Source organism: Carettochelys insculpta, chromosome 6, assembly GCF_033958435.1.
Source record: "Carettochelys insculpta isolate YL-2023 chromosome 6, ASM3395843v1, whole genome shotgun sequence".
NCBI classification, from domain to species: Eukaryota; Metazoa; Chordata; order Testudines; family Carettochelyidae; genus Carettochelys; species Carettochelys insculpta.
In genome coordinates, this window is record NC_134142.1 from 16,783,252 (window position 1) to 16,806,648 (window position 23,397).

Here is a 23,397-nt window from a genome sequence, read left to right on the forward strand (position 1 = left end):
CAACCAAAAGAGTGCAGTTACTTTTTAGCAAACACTAGATGGCCTTGTAACAAATGATTTTTTTTTTTTTTTTTTTATGCTTAGGGAGCAATGGGAACTGGCAAACAAGGGAGTTTTCTCGTGTCATTTTTATATATACCCATGGTGGAAAACTTAATTTTTTTTAAATGAATGCTGTATGAGCTGAGGTGAGCCATGGCTCAGGATTTTGTATTAAATGTATGAATGCCACGCTAGTCTGAAGTCCATTTATTAGGGAGGTACAGGGAAATTAAGTTTTCAGTGAGAGTTGGATTGGGTTATAAATTTACAAAGTTAACATCCACACTGAACACTTCTAACATGTTCTGTACAGTTTAGTTCCTCATTCTGTACATGTTTAACTGTATGTAGGAGTAATCTCATTTGGGTGACTTCTTGGATGTGCAAAATTAAGCTCTTACATTTTTGCAGGCTCAGGAGCCGAGCTGTTTGCCAGGTCAGTAATTTACCACATCCTGTGTTAGCTTCCTGACTTTCAGAGCATTTTGGGTTCATTGGCCTTTTTTTTTTTCCAGCAAAAGTAATCATTAGGGGTGTTTCCTTTCAAGAAGCATTACATCTTTAAAATACTTTGATATATATCAGTATTGAGCTGATTATGCAATGATTAGCTGCTTTGTAAACCTACAGTGGGATTAAAGTAGAAAAACCTAGCTATTATATACCATTTTTTAATAAGTAGGTCTCAAAGGGGATCTGGCTTTTTATCTAGAGGGGAAGCTGAGGCACAGAGTGGTGAAGTGAGTTGCCCAGGGTCAGCTTTCCCGGTCCATGCTTGTGCCAGGAATAGAACCCAGATCTCCTGAATGTTCCATTTTAATATGCTAACCACTGGGACATGCTGCCTCATCAGATTAGGCTTGGTGGTTGCTTGCATAATCTTAGTCTTATGATCATTGTGACATCTATAAAGGTTCCTAATAGCTGCAAACATTCTTCCCCATAGTAAGGATGAATGTTCAGTTGGATTTTCTTTAAAGTTGCCATCCATCGGTGGAGGATATGAGTAACTCTAAAGCTTAGCCTCTCTAAAATCTGTTTTTTGTTCTGTGGACATAACTGATACCACCTGGATCTCAGGAGACCCACAGTCAGGTGAACAGGCATATAAATCCATGCAATTTCAAGTGTAAATGTGCCAGCAGTGTTATTACTATGATAGCACCTAGAAACCAGTTGTGCTACACACTAGGGATGTAAACTAGTAAGGATTAGTCTTACTGGTTAACCTATGCAAACTATTAACCCCCAGCCCTTCTCCCTTGAATTGTTTAACCACTTAAGTGATATAACTTTACTCATTTAAATGGTCAACTTTGTAAATATTAAAATCCTTACTAGTCAGTGTCTTGTATAAAAAGGAGAAAATGTCTGCCCCGAAGAGCCTACAGTCTCGCTGTACAAGTAGGTCCCAGGGAGCTCAAACAGATGAAGCATAAGGAAATAATGAGGTGATGCTGATGAGCCTAAAAGCGATGTTGCAGCAGCCCAGGGCCTAACCATAGCTGAGTGTTTTGTAAATGCTACAGGTGGTAACAGAGGCTGTGCTGAGGCCTGTGTGAAAGCCAGGCCCTAGAGTAAGTTTTGAATGTGATGAAAATAAACTCTCATACTAAAGCCTCCTTTTGAGAGGCTTTTAGTTCAGCCAGAAATTCAGCCCCACCTTTTGGTGCACCTGCCCTCCTGCAACATTGCCTCTGTCTGCTTGGTCTGAGAGGCAGCAGACAGCAGGTTGGCTTGTTTCCGTCTGGTGCAAGTGAGAACGGACCGAGTTGCTGGGGTGCAGCATGCTCTGGCCAGGCCCCTTCTTGCCTCCCCTGGGGCTAAGTTGATGGCATAGTGCTGGCTCTCTCTGGCTCTAGATCACCCTGGAATTCCCTTCAGCACTAATCCCATTCTGCCACGTTGGGTGAGTGCCTTCCCATTTCTCCCAGGGGAGTGGGGCGTTGCAGCTGGAGCGGTGGCTTAGGCTCTGGCCTTGCATGGTCACATGTCTGAGCCTTATTAGGTTTCCTCTTAAGAGTGACCTTGTCCCTGATTATATTTAGCATTCTTTCTGCACTACCCATCCTTGTGATTTCTGTGCAGTTCGCACACATGAACAAACTGACTCTTGGAACAGCCTGTTAGCTAGAAAAGTTTTGGTGCTAGTTTGGGAATGGCAGCAGCATTCTTTTGTCCAGTGTGATATTCATGGCTGTAGACGCATGCATAATGGAGTTCTGTGTGTTTAATCCATCAGATGTTTGACATTCACACAGACCTCCCTCTGAGAAAACTGGATTGATCATAAATGTGTTCTCGGTGAGAAATAGATACCAGGCAGCAGTGATTCCTCTAATTTTTTTATGTCCATGGGAAGAATGACTTGTGATGTGCACCAGTCCAAAGGTGACACATCATGAGTCGTTCCACATGTGGACAGTCTGTGGCAGAGGTAGGGCTGAGGGATTGTGGCGAGGGCTCTAAATGGAGATTCTGGGCTGGGGCAGGTAGTTAGGGTACAGGAGGGGGTGCCTGCTCCAACTGGGAGTGCAAGCTCTGGGGTGGGAATGAGGACGCAGGGCTTGGGGTGTAGGAGGGGGCTTTAGGCTGGGGAGTGGTGCTGAGGGATTGTAACACAGGAGGGGGCTGTGGGTTGAGGCAGAGCGTTTGCGTGCAGCAAGGGACATGGGATCTAGAGTGAGCCCAGGGATGAGAGGTTTGGGGAGGGCTCCAAGTTTGAGGAGGGACCCAAGTCTAGGGCCTGGATGAAGGACTAAAGTCATAATGATGATGGGAGTAGATCTTGGTAGCTGAATCACCATCCTAGTAGCTATGAGAAACTGGGGTACCAATCCTATCGCCAGTAGCTCTATACTTAGACCAGATCCTCACCTAATTCCAATACTTCCTTGTATTTTGATTTGCTTTAAACTGTTCAGATCATCTTCTTCCCTAAAAGGGGTTGGTAAGCTAAGGAATGGTGCAGACTGCAGGGAGGGGAGGTATGGTGGTTTGCATCATGTGGTCGTACATTTTGGGAAAGGGAGTCAACATGCCTTCATGCCTCTCTGGAATTTCAGGTACATACTTGAAACTTTTTTGTTTTCCCTATATCTCTGGAGTGCCGAGAAACTGCTGTGAGGATGAGAGGACTTAGATATCGGATGGGATTTTTGAAAGCCTGAAAGGACTGAAGTGCACCGATCCAAATGGAAGTCACTGGGAACTTGCTCATCTAAGGGCTTGTCTCCACAGCATGGATGCTGAAGCGATCGATTCAACCATTGACTGATTGCATTTGCTTAGACGCCATCAGTCGATTGCTGAGCGCTTTCCCATCAACTGTGGTACTCCAGTAGGAGAAGAAGAGTAGCCGGAGTCGACAGGGAAGCAGCCCTCACCAACTTTAGCATGTGGAAGTGCCTTGTTGAATGTTGACTTCAGCTATGCAGGGTAGATCAACTGAGGGGAGGTAGGCAGGGTTTTAGTGTAGAAAAGGCCTCAAGTCACTTGTTGCTTTCGGTAATCCCACCAATGGCTTTTAGCCATAACTAAATTTCTAGGTCTTGACTTAATGTTTCGTGACAATTCAATTTGTTGGTTAACTTCTGTTTTTTTCCCCCCACTTCCTACCCCAGGCAAATAAGAGAGAGACTGAAGACTCAGGTTGCTCAGATGAAGGAGAGGGTGCCTGGATTCAGACCAGGGCTTGCAATTTTGCAGGTATTACTGCTTTCTTTTAAAAACAAATGCATGAAAAAATCCCTCCTAATCTGTGATGCTAACTGTAAAACCATGGACATCTGATTGTCTTCACCTGAAATTACTCAAAGTAATAATGCTTTAAAACAAAAATCCTTAATTCAGTTACAGCAATATAATTATCGGTGTGTCTTTTACTGGTGTCTGACCTTCCCATCAATCTAGATTGATTTGTCCTGTTTATCCTTTTCATGTGGAAACACTTGGCAACTACAGAGTGCTACACAATTACTGTAATATCTACTAGCAGCAAACCCTGCTGTTAGACTCTGTTCTGTGTCTTTCTACCTTTATATGACCCAAGGTACACCTACCTTTTGTAATTTCCACAACACACGTTGCTCCAGAAATCAGTGAAATAATGTGAGCGGTATTGTGGGTGATTTGACCCTGTTCTTTCTGTTAAGGAATGTGAAAAAGAATCTAACCCGAAAAAATTAAGGCATTTTGAAAGTCATAAAGTCCTGCAAGCTGTAGTTCTTTTCCTTCACACTGATGCAAACACAAAAGGTATCCTGCAAACCTGAACAGGAGTATTAATGTAACTAGAAGTGCAGGCTTATACATTTTGCAGAATGCACTGTCTTTTGTCACTGAGAAAAATTGAAGTCTGGTCAAAATCATTTTTCAGTCTATTGAATAGCTGTAAAGAGAAGATGTCATGGCGCAGGAATGGATGTTGTGGCTGGAGAGAACTGCTGGAACTTTAAACAAATGCTTGTAGAAATGGTCCCTTTCCTTGCCTGCCCTTATTTATCTCTTGAATAGCTCTCCACTGCCATTATCTGTCAGTTCTGGCAATCGGAGAGTTATATTGCACTTAACAGACACTGAATGCTTTCATCTTTCATTTGAAAGACCTGATAAGGCTCTTAAATGTTATGCATGAACAACTTCATAAACTTTTGCAGAAGTTTTGTGTTCTGATAATTAGGAGAAGGGAAAGGTATTTGAAATTTTGTAAATGACATTGTAATGTTTGGGAAAGAAGTGAAATTGACAGCCTGAGAAATTTAAGTCACTTCTCTTTTGGGTGACTTTATTAAAGGCATCATTATAGGCGAGTAAGATGTCATTGATTTGGTCAGCTTGATGTAACCTCCCTATAAGCATGGACATCATGTGGCATTTGAAAGCTAAAGCCTGTTATGTCTGCTTGGTAAGTGGTGCTGTTACAGAAACAAGGACAAACAAGGACACAATCAGCATGTTAAATGACCACTTTAAAAAGTTTGCTTTTGTTTCTGTTAATTTAACGATACTGTCTTCACAAAAAAATCTAATTTTTATGTATTATTTGATCTCAAAGCATCACAAACATCATCTAAAAATTAAAGCAAACTCCAAAAATAAATGTGTACAGGGATCATTGAAATGTAATAGCGTTGGTGACGTTTTCAGTCATCGTTATTGTTCCGATCACTGAGTGCTTGTGAATTCCCACCATCTTTGTTGCCTGGGTACGTATGCAGTTCTGAACCGGGAAGGCTGTTCTTATTACAGACACAGCTGACCTGTGTAGTGACACCTGTACTTGGTACAGGCACAAAATAGGGTCTTCCACAAGCTCAGGTGCAAGTAAGCCTTTGAAGAATATAGGAAGTAGTTCATAATCCACATTGTCCATATACTTTACAGCCATGATCCAATATCTTCACCACTCATGTACAAAGACCTCCACATCTGTCGTAGCCAAGATGCTCTTTTAACATGCTGAAAACTACCCTTTTGTGGTGGGAAGGTGGACAGTAATCTCTCCTTTTTAAAAGGCTAAATTTAGCTGAGACACATTCAGGTCTCTGTGTGCATGGAGGGGGTTGTCGTTTCTTCATTGCCTGATCATACAGCATAATGGCAGGGAAAAATCTTCTTGATCTCTGTAGATTCGCATACAGCTCTTTGTTCATTTGAATTATGTTGGCTTCTATACATACCCATTTTGTTCATGACCAAACCCTCTTTCCAACACTAAAAACAGATGATGTTCTATTTCTTCATCTCTCACCGCCACTGCCACCTCCATGTTTTTTCCTTGCTGCGCCCACTTACAAATGTGTTTTTTCTGAGTTGGTTTACAAGGCTATTCCCCAAACAATTCCTTTCTTAAGACCAATTGCGGCAGTAGCTTCACTACAAGACATTAGCTAGCGATGGGAGTTGGAGGCAGTGTTCCTTCTAACTTTTTTTTTCATCCATGGGTGTAATAAATTTTCTGTGCACCCAGATGTGTGGATGTGCACCACCAATAGAAACATGCTGTCTGCTGTGGGTGCTCTGCTAATCATCTGAGTAGCACCTGAACTTCTCCTGGGTGGCTGCCCAAGCATGCCACTTACAGGGAACCCTGGCTGGAGATACACTTTGATAAACATTAACCTGACTAGTGCCACACTTTGCCCTGGCCATTTTCCTTGTTTCCATGCCCCTTCCTCTCTCTCCTGAAGACAGTAGGTTCTTTCAAGCAAGGACACTGTTTTTGTAGGGGATGCCAGGTTTTGGGTGCTCCAGTAATTCAAGTAATAATTGCTTGGTATGGTTTCATACGGGGAGTAGTTAGTCATCTGTAATCCAGTCATTAGGCAGCAGCATTTCTGGAGTTCACTCTTGTCTCCTGGAATCTTGCCAGCTCTCCCTGGTGATGTTCTTGCTACAGGGAGTCAGTCCTTTTTTTGACAAAATAGGCTGGAGTATACATCCTGCTTGCTGAAACCTGGCAGAATTGTAATGACCTGATATCTATATCGAAAATTACAAGCTTGTGTCCCAAGTCTTTCTCCTACAGTCTGTGCTTCTTTTTGGTTATGTATTGCACGATGATGTTTGAAAATTACATCAGTGGAGATTTTCAAAGATACAAAGTCATAAGATGTCCAACTCCTATTTACTTGGGGCTCCCTGCTGCCCTTTATGCCTTTGAAGATCCGTAGAAATGCACCCATAAATACATTTGCACTGGAGCTGTCAAACAATTAAAAAATCACTATCACTAGATATTAAAAAAAAAAATTGATTAATCAGTTTTAATTGCATTGTTAAACAGTAACATGTTACCAGTTTAAAAGATTGCCATGTCAAGGGGAATATGAATGTTTAGCATATCTGGCAAGTACATACCTTGCAACTCTCGCTACAACATGTCATGTAAATGTGTGTTCTCACTTGTAGGTGACATTGTAAATAAGAGGGTAGCCTCTTATATGTTTGCATTTATTGCCCATAAATATAAATAAACTTGTTTGTCCTGGCAGTTGGGTGAACAAGAAGTAGGACTGAGTGAACTTGCAGGCTCTAAAGTTTTATATTGGCTGCTTCTACGCTTGCCTCCTCCCATCAGAGGTGGCATGGTAACAAGGGAAGCAGGCTAATGAGGCACTAACATGCATATTTCGTGCCTCATTAGCATAATGGCAGCTGTATGAATTTCGAAGTGCAGACTTCAAATTGCAAATTGACGGTGTAGATGTGGGCAGCTTCAAAATAAGTGCCTCGCTTCGACAGTCCCTTACTCCCACAAAACTGGTACGTTGGTCAGTTTCCCATCTCCTGTCAGTGGCAACAGCCAAGAGTCGGTCTACCGCCCTGACAGGAGCTGTGAAACTGTTCCTGTCAGGGACAGCGAGAGTCAGGCTGCTGCCCTTTACAGGAGGGGGGGAAACCGCTCCTGTCAGGGATGGTGAGAGTCAGGCTGCCTGCTTCTGTCAGGAGTGGTTTCCCCGCTCCTGTCGGGGCAGCAGCCCAGAGTCAGGCTCCCCACTGCTGCCCCTGACAGGAGCCGGGAAATTGACCAGTGCAGTGCCTGTGTCAGTTTCCCAGCTCCTGTGAGTGGTAGGGAGCTGGTGCCTGGCTCCTGGCTGGCCCACTCATAGCAGCACTGGTCAGTTTACTGGCTCCCAGAGTGGCATTAAACAAAGATTCACGCAACTTGAGTGCACATATCTTAGGGTCCTAACTGTAGTGAGTTCTGCATTGTGGAAAGGCTGCTCTGTTCTGATCTGTGAGCAGTAAGGTGAAAAATACTGGCAGAGGAATTGGGATCAAACTGTGTAGCACATTAATACATTCTAGATTTAACTTTTCAGGGAAGAAACTGGGTAATTTTCTCTGCTTTGAATGCACCATATTAAAGGCTGGCAAATGCCATAAATGGCTGTTTAGAAAATTGACCAACCTCTCTAGCAATGTTTCATGTTAAAGGACATTTCCCATTATCTTCTGGCTGGCTGTTCTTGTGCCACAGGAAAACTCTGAAGTCAGACCGTCCTTGTAATATAACTACAGCAGTACAAAGGAACGGTCATTTAAATTCAGATGAATATTTCTGTCTAACTCTGATTTCCATTGTGACTTATTTCTGTCCTTTCACCCTCAAGGTTGGGGATCGGAATGATTCAAATATCTACATTAGTATGAAGCTGAAGGCTGCTGCTGAGGTAATGCCTGGGACACAACTTTTGTTTTCTTCAAAAATATTACAAACCCACCTCCATGCACATGCCATGTAGCAAAAGCATGCCTTAACGCTCTTAGTATGGCTAAACCTATGCAGTTCTCTAATGTTAACAAGCTGAATTGAGATGCACTGGGTCTTCGACTAATGTGGAAACAAATCTAGTAAGGTTGGAATGAAGCTTTTAGTTTTCTGTGCTCTTCTGTTCACTGCCCTAGCCAGTCTCCAGACTCCTGCCTTCACCTATATACCTCATTAGTTGCTTTATTTCTACTCTACTATGCAGTCACTGTCTGATATATTACACCCTGCCTTATGGCCAGCGGGGTGTTACGTAGCATACAACTTGGTCCAGGTGATGGCTGATGTCTTGTTGCTGTCTAACATTTCAGAGCAGAGTCATTTTTGCCAGTCCTATGGCAGCTGCTGTCACACTGAATTGCCCTCCCATAATTAGGGACTGTCTGTCTCTTACTGTGTTACAGTACAGGGTAATGAAAACCATTCCAGAAAACTTAACTGGGCAGGGTGTTAAACATGATCTTGTCCTTGGCATATGTATTTCCAATTAGTATCTTCGGTCCTTTGGTGTGACTAGATCACGTGATGAAGTCTGTTGTAAGCCTGGGCTGGAATGAGAGTTGCCACAGTTTTTATATATGAATTTGTATGTCAATTAAAAAAACAGACGACTTCTGAGCACTCTCTCTCTTGCAGATTGGGATCAATGCCCGCCACATTAAGTTGCCGAACACTGCGACAGAAGCTGAGGTAAGCGACTTGGTCAGTTACTTCCATTTCAAATAAAAATGAAGGGCTTCTTAAAAATGAAATTTGATATTATATTTCTTTGATTTACAGTTTTACGTAAACATTTGCCTTTTGCGGGTGGCATGTGCAAAGAGAACACAGATTCCCAAACACTGAAAATTTTTAAAGAATTTAACCTGGATGTTTCCAGAAAGACAACACCACACTGAATTTGTATTTTCTATGAGAGAACTAAAGGGGTGGTGTGTGTTCATTCCAAATTCTGGCCAGCCAAAAAATGTGACATTCAAGTACTTGCTCCAGACTTGTTTACATTTAGTCTTTCTTACTGTTTTTATCCTCTTTCTGCTTTCAATGTAAAGGTGCTCAGGTGCATCACTGCTTTGAATGAAGACCCTGCCATTCATGGATTTATAGTACAACTGCCTCTAGATACAGATAAACCCATTAGTACTGAGAAAGTGACCAATGCTGTTGTGCCTGAAAAGGATATAGATGGGTAAGCAGATTTTACAGTTGGGGTAATTATTTTTGCATACAGATTGCTCTTTTTCTGTTAAAACTGTCCACTGAAATTAGTGATTTAAATTTAACAAATAGCTTTAAAATGTGTAAATACTGATGATAGGGAAACTGATCATATCCAGGTTTCTCATCCTGGCCTGTACGTGCCTTTGTTCCCCTCCCTTCATATACTTTAGGTTAACTAGCATCAATGCTGGGAAACTCTCCAGAGGTGACCTTGGAGACTGTTTCATCCCTTGTACACCCAAAGGATGCATGGAGCTTATCAGACAGACAGGCAAGTAATTAGAGTGTATTTGGAGACTGATGGTTCTCCCTACTCTTGTCCTCATTATAGATAAATATGTAGTCAGTCCCTTGAGATGAAAAAAAATATGCTTGGTGTACAGGACATCACAGCCTTTTCTAAAAGGAATAGTTTTCCTCAAGGTGCCACCTTATGTCCTTTCTTATTGGGATGAGGAGGAGACGCCTTAAAACTTTCCACTTTTTTTGTACTTCCAAATGATATTTTATGTTCTCCAGTGTGATTAGAACACAAGATGACCTTCAAAGCACCATCACGTAGACAGTTGTGTGTTCTTGCCAAGAATGACTAATTCGGACTTTCTTGACAGCCTGGGCTAGATCTGTGCTCACTAATGGATCTAGAATAAGTTGAATTAGTTGGCAGCTGGGATGTGTCCAGGTTGTTTGGATGGCTAACCTAAAATTGAATCTTGCAATTTTTCAGGAATCCAAATTGCAGGTAAAAAAGCAGTGGTGGTCGGACGCAGTAAGATTGTTGGTGCTCCAATGCATGATCTGCTGCTGTGGAACCATGCAACCGTGACTACTTGCCACACAAGGACTGCTGCACTGGCTGAGGAGGTAAGGACAGGTTGCTTTATTTAGGCTCTGTACAACATATACATCCTTGTCTTCTGCCGTGAATTTTCAAACAAACAAAAAAGCTTGTTCTTTAACAGCCTCTTAAGATAAACTCCTAAAAAAGCTTTTCGTGCGGGTCTTTAAAATTGCTTCTCAGACTTGTCCCATCTTCCTGTTCCACAACCAGAGTACCCCACAGCAATGGTGTGTTGGCTGTATTGCCACCGACTTGGATTTTTCCAGAAAAATAATGTGCTTCAGCCACCAGGCAAAAGAGTGGGTATGTGTGAATGTAACACAGATGCCAAATCAGACAGGCTGCAGTGTTCTACGACAGTGTTTCTTAAATGGTGTTTTGTGGAACATTGGTGTTCCGTGAACAGCTCACAGGAGTGCTGCAAGCATTTGGAAAAATACACTGGTGGTATATATTTTCTTTTATTAGAACCAGATAAAATGTTACATCTTCATTGCTGCGATACCTGGTTGAATTACTTTATTTTGGTTATGCTGTATGTGTTGCTGCTTGTTTTTATTTATTTTAAAAAAAAATTTCATAGGTGTTCCACATAAAAAATATTATTGTTTGGTGTTCCATGGTCTCAAAGCTTAAGAAACACTGTTCCATGATACTGTAAACCAGAATTCCAATGGTGTTTAAAGTGGAGGTAACACAGAAGCAACCTCATAAGTTTGGTGCTAGGCTTATTAATGGTTTAAGTCAACAATGAGCAGCAGTCAGCAACCTGCAGCTCCAGAACCACATGTGGCTCTTTAAGGACTCTTTGTGGCTCCTGACACTATAATTGCCAAGTTTAAATAAAAAACAAAAACAAAAAAACCACTCCTGATTACTTTTGATAAACAGTGAATGTTTAAAATCCCACAATGAACAACTCGTATGTAAATAATAAATGATGTGTGTTCTTGAAACGTTGGATAACTCCCCGGCATCCCCCAGGTAGGGAAAAGGTTTGGGAGTGAAGTCAGGAAAATAGTGGTTCAAACACCCACATCAAGTGTGAGAAAATTGAATATGTAAACATTTTGTAATCCTGCAAAAACATGTATGGCATTTCAAATCATTGTGAGAGTGCGGCTCTGGAAATAGAGGTTACAAAAAGAATGGTTTGACACTCTTTGTTAAGGACCATCTCATATTCAGATGCATTACAGCTCTTGAATTACTGACTTTTTTTTTTAAACCAAATTGGAAAAAATGGCACTTCTTGCTATTTTGCTTGCAACCCCTGGCAATGGGCAACCAAGGCTACTGCTTGAGTCACATCAGTGGTGTGCCTTCATCTGAATCAACTGCAGGATTGAAATCGGGCATGTGCACTAGCCGTGACCCCAAGAATAAGAGTAAATATACTGCACTTGGCTCTCCTTTATCCTGCCTTTTCAACATAGTGATCCACTATTACAGGCAAGTGAAATTGCTTGTAAAAGTGACATAAAGAACCAGAGGGAGCACGTAGCTTTCACTATGTTGTGTGTTGTCAGCATGTACCTCACATCTGTCCTTGCTTAAGCGTGTATCACTTGTTTTGGCAGGGGCTGCTTGACTTTCCCCTCTGCTGCAGGCCCCACCCCAATTTCATCCCTTCCCTCAAACCCCCACTGGGCCAATTCCTACCCTCCTCCCCTTCTGTCCCAGCATTTCTGCAGCAAATGCTCTACCAGACTTATCGACGTAATCTGAGCGAGTGATAATGCCAAATTACAGTGGCGGTGTGTGTTGACCTCGTAAATGTTAAAAGAATAAATCCATAATTAATTTGAGCCAGCAGACTGCATTGCTAAAACTGCCCAATGGTTTAGCGCGGCGATGGGCAACCAAAACTAATGAGTGGATCACACGAGTGGGGCCCCCCTTGTCTCATTTGAATGCTAGATTGAAATCCAGTGGTGGATGGCCTGTAGTCCTCGTGTGGCCCATGGGCCTGCACACCCCCTTCCCTCAATCCTCTTGTGCACAGGTGATTCATGGTGCTTTGAAAGTGCTGGGAGGGAATGGGAGAGGAGTATGCAAGTATGGGGCTCCAGTGCATGAGAAGCATGGCGGAAGGGGTACACAGGCTGCAGATGGATCCCCAGTAAGCTGCAGGTTGCCCACCACTGATTTAGGGGCCTTGTGCAGGAGGTATGGCTGCGGGCTTTGAGATGTGGTGGTTGAGTCTCTAACCAACCTGCTCCAAAAGGAGCAGCTCTGCTGAAGGAAACTGTAGGGGTTAACTTGAGGAGAAAACCAGTGTACAGAAGTGTTACGCATGGGCTGGTGCATAAGGTTCTTGTCTGGGAGTGGGGGCCCATGGGCGCTACTCATTTCTCTGTCACTGGCTTGATGTGCGGCCTTGAGCATGTCACATGGCTTATTTGCTCTTCTCCTTTTGTCATAAATTTTTCAGGGCAGGGGTGGTCTCACTGTGTACACAGTATATGTGCCCAGCCCAAGGGAGTCCCCATTTTGATTTGGAGCTTCCTTGTGCTATTGGCTTGCCAACAATAATAATCAGTAGAATTCTGATCTGCATTAACGAAGAGTAATAGCTATAAAGAAGTCAGCTTGAGGTGGAAAGGTGGCCTCCAGGTGCCTGAATTCACGGTTGCAAGGTCTTCAAAGCAGCCATAGAAATACTTCTTTCTTACCCCTTCCTTGGCTTCAGGGAGGATTTTCTTCTTGTGTTGGGGACAGAGTTGCTCTTTTATCTTGTTTTGAAAATGTGGGTGATTAAAAGTAAGTTGAAAATGTATCCCTTGTAGTGATGCAGCATTATTTTGACAGGTTAGTAAAGCTGATATCCTGGTGGTTGCAGCGGGTAAACCTGAAATGATAAAAGGTGAATGGATTAAACCTGGTGCTATAGTAATAGACTGTGGAATCAACCATATACCAGGTAAGCGTGCGTGTGTATGAAGGTGTGGGAGAGCAGGTATTACACTGTTGTTGCATCTTATTGGAGACCTCTTCTTAATCTTGAGCTATTGTCTCGAAGCATAATATATTTTGCAAACCACTGGGAGGTCTGGCATAAAATAAAGCTATTGATTTTTGTCTAGGGGTTAATTTAACTATTTTATCACTTGTAAAGAAGAAACAGATGGTCTGGCTCATTCTTTTATTTTTCTTCCTCATTTTAAATCCAAGTTACAGGTATTACATGATATGGGAAATTAGTCACAGTGAAGCTGTCACATGCCTACGCCCCCAGGGCTTTTAAGAAGGTAGCTTTATAATTGATCCATCATTTTGTTGCAATGTAATTATCTAATGGAAGGTAAAGACATTTCTCGCCTACAGCTCAGCTGTCTTGCTTTTGCAGATGACATCTGAGTTGTTGTAGTTAAAAACATTAAGTCCTGTGCCTAATGTAAAATTGCCCTTGCTGTTTATTGTTATTTGAGAGATCTGTGCCAGACCACCCAAACTTTGGCAACTTGTCAGGAACCAAAGAGCCATTTTTGATTTGCATAAAACCAAGCAGATTGCAGCCTCCCCTGTTAGCATGGTGCAAATAAAAATATCACTGTTTTCCCAGTGATCCACTGTCTTTCAATGGTTCAAGGGCTTGTATGGACAGTATATCAGAAGTTAGCCCTAATTTCCATAATCATCACTTTTGTCTCACTGACTTTAGAAAGTGGTCTGTCTAGTGGGAATATCTAATTAGCTCTACTACAGATGCTGATGCATTTGAGATGTGAGGCTTAGCAAACAAGCACCTTAAAATGTATCCTGTGGAAATATTCTGTCTTAAATACCAGCGTTCTGTCTTGGAAGCTACAGAGTTTTGCGGAGCTTCTCCCTGCTTCTCCCCTCCTCATGGAAATAATCCCAGGAAAATGCTGTGGAACCTTTGGGAAACCAGGACCTGGGAGTGTGGAATCTTGAGACTAGAAGGGGATAAACAGCTGCTTTGTCAGCTTCTCCGAGAAGACTACTTCCCTGAGTTAGGTTGCTGCTGGTCTGTCATCTGAGATTAACAGAAGTCCTGTGCTCTAAACCCTAGGTTGAAAGTAGCACAAGCAGACCTCCAAGGGCTTTAAGTGTTCCTAGCTAGTAGATAGCTGCACAGAATGTGAATTTCAGCTCTTGGACTGAGAGAGAGCTGTTTGGCTGAGTACTGTGATTTGTATTATAACTGGTCTCCTTAGGTGGAGGGGGCTGAAATGCAGCAAATCCCGGCCCAGGGGATGTAGAAAGGGCAGTGCTACCTCATCTGCGTCATTCCAGCCCTGTAGAAATCCTTGGTGCGGTACTGAGGGTGGGCCACAGGTTGATGATGCCATGTTGGGTGTTCTTGAATCTCCGTAGGCTACTTGGAATCCGAGAGTTTAGGGATTGGAATTCCAGGTTGCTTCAGCAAAGAAGATTAATCAAGACCTTGCCTTGGCCTGCTAGAAAGAAATTCAAGGAAACCTTGAGTAAATGCTTGCATGTCCCTGTGCAGAGCTAACCCACTGGGGAATCAGTCTGGCCCTGTGAAATTGTACAGCAGGGGCAAACACCTGTACAGCTGACTTCCAGAAGAAGAGCTCTTTGTAGCTCAACAGCCTGTCATTTTCACCAATAGAGGTTAGCCCAGTAAAAGATATTGCTTTCCCCTCTTGGTGCTTCTGGTTCTTGAGTCTTTCACCTTTTATGCTGATGCGAGTGGTTCACTTTCAAGTGTGCACATTGGACTGTACTCAGGGAAGGAACCTTGTAGTCTCAGATCTATAAAATGCTGCCATTTTGTTTCTTTAACCAGTTCTAGCCATTGAACTTTTTTTCTCCGATATTTTAGCAGTGAGGAAAATCCATTGTAGGTTTAGGAAAACACAGCACTTGGACACTTTTTAATGTGTGTGACTGTGTGTGCATTGGGAAGTGTGTTGGAGTGGGACAGAGCTGGGGTTCTCAGCCTTTTTCTTTCCAAGCCTTTGCTCAACAGGCTAGACAAACTCCAGGGCCCGGTAGGGGAGGGAAAAGATGTGCGCTGTGGGCTGGTGGCAATCCCTTGGGCGTAGACCTAGTTGGGATATCTGCTTTTGGGGGCCTTGGGCCAGCTCAGCACAGCAGGGTCAGGGGAGGCAGCTCCACCTCCTGACTTACCTCAGCCTGTCAATGTTGTGTGTGGTGGGGGGTTCACCCCAAACAATGTGAAAACTGATCACTGTTCAGGGAGTTGGTTACTAGGGTCTGCATGTGGCCGGGTGGGAGGAGCTGAAGATTCAGGGAGTGGCTAGCTAGGGACTGTGTGGAAGGTGGGGGGCATAGCTAGTTGCTGTGCTTGGGCAAGAGCTGAAGGGGTGTCTGTGGGCTGGGCCCTAGGAGGGCTCCCCTGTCGTCACAGATGCACCATGACTCTGCCAGCCACAGGAGGTGGGAACACCATGGCAGCTGCCTGCACGGTCCACCTCTGGTTTCCTGCCTGTGACCTAGTCAAGAGGGAAAAGAAGGAAGTAGGGGGGGTGTGTGGAGCTGCCTGTGGGACAGCTCTATTCTGGCGCTGTGTGGAGGGGAGCAATTGGTGCTCCAGGCTTCAGCCCCACAGCAGGGGGAGCAAGTCTTGGGGTTTCAGCCCTGCAGTCGGAGAGCCTTGAGGCTCTGAGTTCTAGCCACAGGGTACTGTGCTGCCCCCCTTGCCCCCCCAAATGAAAGGGCTCTCAAGATCCCTGTTGAGAAACACTGGATTAGAGGACAACTGGGAAAGAACAAGACCTTCTGACACGGCTTCTTGGAGCACAAGCAGGAAAATATTTTAAAGCTAGTCAGATAGTCATGGTTTCCTCTTCCTGTGTCTGATCTTGCAGACTTAGCTGCACAAAACAAAATTTGCTTTTCTGGCTTGCCTGTGTGTCAGCCCCAGAGTAGGATGTTGTGTGTTGAATGCATAATTTATCAGTTGTGTGATTTGTTCTCAGGGACTGAAGCCTTTATTGCTGGTATGATGTGTAGTCTTTGGCGTCCTTAGAAGAAAATACAATTACATTATTTGCTTTTTTTGCATGCCTAATGAAGTTACTTTTCAGGCTGGGAGGCTAAATTATATTGTAGCTCCAGCAGCAAGCTTTCAAATTACTAATAGTTGCTGTAGAAACAGAATTTAACAGTGATGTGGTTCAGGCTCTGAGCCCAAGATGGAAATTTTTCACTGAATACTTTACACAGATGTATTAAAACTTAAACTGCTTGTTGTCAGAAACAATGGTTGTTTAGCTAGTGTTGACTTCATTGCTTTTGTTTTGACATCCCTTCCAATTTTTCAGTCACCTGTTTTTTGTGTGGGAGGAGGTGGGTTTCATAGTATTTATATAATAGCTTTTGTGTATGTTCTGCCCTGACATCAATACTGTACAGCCACACTGCAGTGAATGGAGCTTCCCATGGCCAACCGAGCGCAAAATGTGACCCTCTGCTTAAAATAAAATATTGTTTAACTGAGATATTTCTTTTGGGTTTATTAAAATTAAGTTTTTCTGGTGTCTTATTTTGAGATTAAAGTTGGAAGTGTAAACTACTTTCAGACCAGATGTTTATATCCTTCCATCCTTCATGTAATGTCTTCTGCATTCGAAAGCACTGAAGTAAACATCCATCGCTCTTGCAGAGATAGTGAAAGCCACCACTTTGGTGTGCTACACCTAAAACGGAGGTCTTCAGCTAAGTAGATGAATGAGTTGTATCTCCAGACACAAAAGCCTCCCCACCAACCTCACTTCATCCAGAGTGAATTATAGAATTGCCAAATGTTATATTCTGGACCATTTACTTGTGGCAAAGGAGGGGGTTGATGATTCTTTTTTGAAAGAAGACTTACTAGAGAAGTACAAGTTCAGGATATTTAAATAGAGGAGGGGAGACTGAGTTGTATTTCAGATGTAATTTGACTGGACACTGATTTAGTGATCCTGCAGTATTGCTGGCCAATCATTTGAGCAAAGCAAGAAACCAAAAACCTCTGTCTAAAGAGTGGTGGTTTTCCTTCTGCATAAGGCACTGTGATACTTGCTTATGATGGTTCAAGTTGAAGTGTAACTTGTGTTATAAACCAGGCTATTAGTATTCAAGTTCAGCTCCTGTGTAGTTATTTATAGCATGCTGGCAAGATTAAATGTTCTGCCTAATTCCATCACGTATTTTTAAGTCATGTGCCACATTTCATAGTTTGTAATTACTTAAGTGCAGAACAGATCAGAACTTGAGCTTGCTCTGAAATGCAGGAAATTCAATTTAATGTAAAAGTGAAGAGCAAAGGGAAATGGAACTTCTTATTACTGGAAAACCTGTTCCTTGCCCACCTCTCACTAGTTTGTCAGTCCTGAATTGGAAGCACAGCTTCCTGTTGATGATGTGCCGACCTACTCCGGGTCCTATGGGTGCGCGTGGGGTGTGATACAGCGGGGGGGAGTTGGGTGGCCCGGGACTGACCACCCCACCTTTTATAGCAGCCTTATATAGTGTAGCAGCAATATGTGATTTGGTGTATCTACTTCAAAACCTAGGTTTCCACAGTATTATGAGTACCAGGAACAATAACACTCCGATTGTGAACACCACAATGCCCTGTGGCTGTTCTAAGTCCCAATGATTCTCTATACAGCCCTAGCTAGTGGTATTTACCGATAGTGATTGATTCATTTATTCGTAACTACAATTACTTAACACTTGTTATATATATTATAGTTATTTATTTGGCTTAGGCTAAACACTAGGTTACTTATAGCTGTATATGATTACATGTGACTTATCAATAACATCCAATGTTCCCACATCTCACCAACAACTCCGTTACAGCAGCCCTTCAAGTCAGAGATACGGCTTGGTTGGGACCTTTCGTGGTGGTGACGTCCGGGTGATCAGGCCGGGTTCTGCTGTCTGGACTGGAAGTTGCTAGCCTCTGCCTTGTGTCCAGGAGCCCGCACCCTTATTCCTGCTAAAACACCTTTTATACTGTTTCTTACTTGGGGGTTCGATACCTGGCCAATTAAAGCGTATGTTACCTAATTTGGGCTTTCTATCCTCCCGGCCTGTCAGAACATGTTACAAGATTTCCTCTGTCCTTGGTCTTTTTCTGAACCTCCCCCCGAGACCCTCTGATATTGCACAACCAAGATGTTCTCTTTGGGGGGCTTCCAGCTACTAGCCCCAGCTGTTCTTTTTGGGGGCTTACTATCTGCTTGTCAGCATGTTCTCTTTGGGGACTCTCCAACTACTTGTCAACTTTCTGATTTCTTTCTCCTCGCTTGACTTCAGGCCTTCCCGCCGTTGTGTGATAGCGTTCCAAGATGGAGTGTGTGTGGTCATTCTGCCTTGCGAGTGAGGCCTGGCCACCAGGTGCTCGTGCTCCCACACCTGTCAGCCTCTGATGGCTCTGTGGTGGGCTGAATGATTTAGTGGGTTCAGCTCTGTGTCAGCTGTACCTTTATGCTCCCACAGAGTCAGGCCTTTGCGCCCACTTGGTCCCTTGCATCCCTTTCCTGAAGTACAATGTGGTCAGGAGCCTTCCATGAAAATTTTCCAGAGGACATGTCCCTTTCAAGGGAAGCTCCCTGCACCCTCAAGGAAGGGGAGACTGTCTGTGTTGTGCCTGATTTCTGGGTAGACCGTGCTGTTAATGTGCCCTGACCTCACAAGCCCTAGAACTGCGCTTTGGCAAACAGAGAAACACAACTTTTTCCAGCTTGATCATGTTATCTCTTTGCTTCTTGCCTTGTGGCTGCACTTTGGTTGGGCTGTGTGAAAGCCCTCACCCTGTGGCAGTTCATCCAGTCTCTTGTTTCAGTGAAATGCTCTGTGTATAACTTTATCTCCTCCTCCCAGATGACTCAAAGCCCAACGGGAATATGATAGTAGGAGATGTGGCTTACAGTGCAGCAAAGGAAAGAGCTTCATACATCACCCCAGTCCCTGGGGGCGTGGGACCTATGACCGTAGCCATGCTCATGCAGGTATGTGAACAACAGACAGAATGGGGCCTCCCCTGCCGTCCTCGTGTATTTGTGTAGGACCAGCCAACTGACATGCAGTAAATAATTGTGGGCATTTCTGGGAGGAGTGAGGCCTTGTGCCACTGCTCAGACATCTCTGAGAAATGCTGGCTGCTTTGTGTATACCTACGTGCATGCATTTGAGATTGTGGTCGCTGTATCTTTGCACCTGACACCACTGACACTCAAGTTGCCTAAGAGAGTTTGTCCCAAGAGATGCGTGATTTCCAGTGTCTATAGCAGTGTTCCCTGTAAGCTGAGTGCTTGGCTGGCCACCCAGGACAGCATCAAATAAATGCCCTCCAGCTGATTAGCAGTGTGCCCACAGCCAGCAGCGTTTGTCTGCTGGTGGCGCACATCTGTGCATGTCTCAGCACACATAACAAAATGTACTCCTCCCCATGTGGATGGAAGCAATCAGAGGGAGTACCGGTCAGTACCGTAGCACCTTGTATGCACCTTTCCGACCCTGTGCAAAGCAATCTCAGGTTTGTGATGGGCTTAATTCTCTACAGATGTCTGACAGAGGAAAGCTTCCTCCCACCGTGAGGGGAAAGGCAACAGTTCAGGGGGGCTGCAGCTCCGGATTGTTGGAAGCCAGCTCATGAGTCCCAGGAACAGGGCCTGATGTAGCGGTAGATGACTGTCTGAGTCATCAGGGTTGGGGGGTGCCAGGCTTAGGAAGCTCTGTGTGTTTTGGTGGGGGTAGGGGGGTGTTGGGGAGTGTTCATAAGCAAAGAAAGGGAAGATGTTTCAGGTATTCTATATTTAGATTTATTTTTCACTAACTTCCTAGAATGTTCTGGACCTTTTGTAGAATCTCATGGAACCTTCCATACTTTGAGAACTACACTTTCCTTGAACCTCCTACAGTGTTGTTAGACATGGCTTTGTGAGAATATAAGGGGTAGGGCATCACCAGTCAGTGGGATGCAAGAACAGGGCAAGTGCCTCAGCTGTGGTATCATGAGCCTTGTTTTATTGTGTAATTGTGAAAGGGTACTTGTGTTTTAGGACTTGAAGAGTGTAAGTAGGAACTAATAAAAAGGACAGTGTTTAATGAGAAGCTGTACTTCAGTTCAGGAGAGCAAAGGTGAGGAAGAGTGATCTTTTGAACTAACGGGTGAGGGTTGACATTCTAAAGCTGTCACGAGCCAGGCAGCCAGTGGTGGAACTGGTTAGTTGAGAGTGCTGGATATCCAAATGACGAATAATACGCCATTTATTGGACTGGTCCACCTGACCTTGGTGCGTGGTTCATTTTCTTGATTTTTTTTTTTTTGTGCGTTTCAGTTATTCTTAAAATTAGTGTTTCCATAAGCTAAGATGAAAGGACGTATTTTTATTCGCTTGTATGCGGTTTGAATGAATACAGCATTTCAGATTGTGGCATGCAAATTTATTGTCTTACATGAGGGATGAATTATGTGTACAAATTTGTGCATCCAAGTCATTCAGTGGGCTACAAATGCAGTAAAAGATATGGTAACTCAAAGGTTTGCAAAATGGCAGGTGGAGCATAAAAGATGCTCTTTCAGGCGGTTTTCTCCTCCATCTGCCAGGTACATGGATTGACAGTTGCAAGAGAGGACTTGGGGTGTAGGACTTTCTCGGGGGAAGTTGAGGGTACAGCAAGCTTCTGATGGTTTGGTGACTATGATGGGGGGTAGGGGAGCAAGTGCCAGGTCTCTGACATGTAAGTGTGGCCTGTCCTCACCCTGCCAAGACGGGTGGGCAGCTGAGTCACATTTGTGTGAGGTGAGATTGCCACTTGGTGTACAGGGTCATCGTGCTGCTGAGGTTTGGCCTGGTCACTCTAGGCTGCTGCCTAGTTTGTCTTCAGCTACAGCGGCATCTACCTGTGGGGGGAAGAGGAGAGGAAGGGGGAGAGTGGGGGAGAGGGAGAAAGTAGGAGGGGCATGAGGGGGAGAGTGGGGGAGAGGGAGAAAGTAGGAGGGGCATGAGGGGGAGAGTGGGGGAGGGGAAACAGGAAGGAGAGGGAGGGGGAGGGGGCAGAGGCGGGGAGGAGTGTGAGAGGAAGGACAAGTCCAGTGTGAGCATTCAGAAGTTTAAACAAATGGCTTTAATCCAAGTTTTGCATTGGTCGCTGTCAGAGGTAGAAGGGAGGGGCTGGGCAGTCCTATCTGGACCTATTTTTATAAACCACCATGCTGCAACATTTGTGACTGTAAACTGAGCCCTTTTTTGTACACATTTAGAGTACAGTAGAGAGCGCACAACGTTTCCTAGAGCAGTTCCAGCCTGGAAAATGGAACATCCAGTACAACCAGCTCAGCTTAAGAACACCTGTGCCTAGGTAACACTTCAAATACATTACTGCTGGCGATTTAGCACTGTCATGTGTCTGTTCTTTCTCTTCTCCAAGACCGTGTGTGGGAGGTCCCATGGCAGGTTTGTACGCAGGAGAGTGACGACATGAGTTGGTCTTGACTTTTGAAATTCCCAGCATCTTGCAGAGGAGCATTCCTGTCCAGTCCTGCAGGGTGGCATGTAAAACCAGGCTCCTTTGCCTGGCTGAGCCCCATTGGTGGCATCAGGGCTCCTGACAGGCACACAGGTCCACCTCCAAACATCATGTTGTTGTGTATAGTGGTGCGATGTATAGTACTGCCCAGCATGCAATTGGAAGCACCATGGAGAATGGAATGATAATGACAAGCTGCATTTAAGGGCAGTGACAGCATCAGAGAGCAGAGCTATTAATACTTCCATAGCCATTCACACACACAAACCCCAGTTCAGCCAAGTATTATGTACAGGTTGCACTGATGAACTTCGGCCGGACTTAAGCATATGTGTAAATATTTTCCTGCATCGGGGCCTCACAACTCTGTATAAATGTCAGTGTGCTTAGCCCTCTTGCAAGCTAGAGACTGCTAAATCCAGTTACTTGCTGTTTCAGCCATAATGCCTCTCAGATGCCTTCCTTTGTCTCAGGAGAGCCAAGGTCTGAGATGGCAAGAGTGCTTTGAGTTAAGTTGTTGGATTAGAAGTGCTGCTAATAACAAGCACTGGAAAATGTTTGAAATGTCACAAGAAAGACTAGAAAATTCCCACATAAGAGGCATCAGTAGCTAAGCTGCCTTGGGATATGTCCTTACCTATACTACAGCAGGCTAAGAGGATCTCCTTGGGCAGATTGACTTCATACTGAGAGTTTGCAGTTTTTACATCCTGCATTGGGTGGTGGTGGGATATATCTGTCAGGAAGTCGGGCAGCTTTGTGTTCCAGCAAATTAGCTTCATCACCTCCTCTTTTCTTTAGCGACATCGAGGTGTCTCGATCTTGCATTCCCAAGTGCATCCATCAGCTCGCTGGAGAAGTCGGCTTGCTCTCCGAAGAGGTGGAGCTCTATGGTCAGACCAAAGCTAAAGTCCTGCTATCAACTCTCAAGCGCTTGAAGGACCAGCCAGATGGCAAATATGTTGTTGTAACAGGGTAGGTTGCTCCTTCCTCAGCGGTGATGTTGGGGAACGTAGTGCAGGATTTCTCGGAGAGGTTGGAGCATTGTTGCTTTGTCCTACGGTTTAAGAATGTTGCAAGCAACTTGGAACAATTCACAAGAATTGGATTAGACCCAGAATCCATCTAGTACAGTACCTGCCTGACAGTGGCATGCATTAGAGGGTTCGAAGGATGGTGTAAGACCCCTGCAGTGAGATAAGCTCGCCCCACACTTGGGACTTGTCTATACCATACCTTAGCCTGCACCAGAGAGGTATAAATTTTAGTATGTTACATGCTAGTGTGAACTAACTGGCCAGTGTGGGTGCTAGATGTACCCTCGTGCGTGTTAATATAGTGCTGTTTGAAATGGGACTGTGTCAGTACATACCAACTACCTTCTGGTGTTTCACCAGGTGGGTGCACAAAGGCCAGTTAGTGTGACATGCTGGTGGGAATGAAAACTTACACCCCTCTAATTTACATCAGTGTAAGCAATCCCTAAGACTCATCCTGAATTATGACAGCAAGAGGCTGATCTGAGCCTTGAAGC

General features: G+C 44.2%; 1 protein-coding gene across 3 annotated transcripts in view; it reads left to right on the top strand.

Moving 5' to 3' along the window:
• MTHFD1 (methylenetetrahydrofolate dehydrogenase, cyclohydrolase and formyltetrahydrofolate synthetase 1) overlaps window positions 1-23,397 on the top strand; it is a 70,949-nt gene that overhangs the window by 13,037 nt on the left and 34,515 nt on the right. For all 3 annotated transcript variants that reach the window (XM_074996359.1, XM_074996358.1, XM_074996360.1), the window contains exons 2-11: window positions 3,666-3,750; window positions 8,160-8,219; window positions 8,954-9,007; window positions 9,370-9,506; window positions 9,709-9,809; window positions 10,266-10,402; window positions 13,191-13,302; window positions 19,212-19,339; window positions 21,598-21,695; window positions 22,665-22,838. In XM_074996359.1, the coding sequence (XP_074852460.1) occupies window positions 3,666-3,750; window positions 8,160-8,219; window positions 8,954-9,007; window positions 9,370-9,506; window positions 9,709-9,809; window positions 10,266-10,402; window positions 13,191-13,302; window positions 19,212-19,339; window positions 21,598-21,695; window positions 22,665-22,838 (1,086 nt within the window). The remainder of the gene's footprint in view (window positions 1-3,665; window positions 3,751-8,159; window positions 8,220-8,953; window positions 9,008-9,369; window positions 9,507-9,708; window positions 9,810-10,265; window positions 10,403-13,190; window positions 13,303-19,211; window positions 19,340-21,597; window positions 21,696-22,664; window positions 22,839-23,397) is intronic.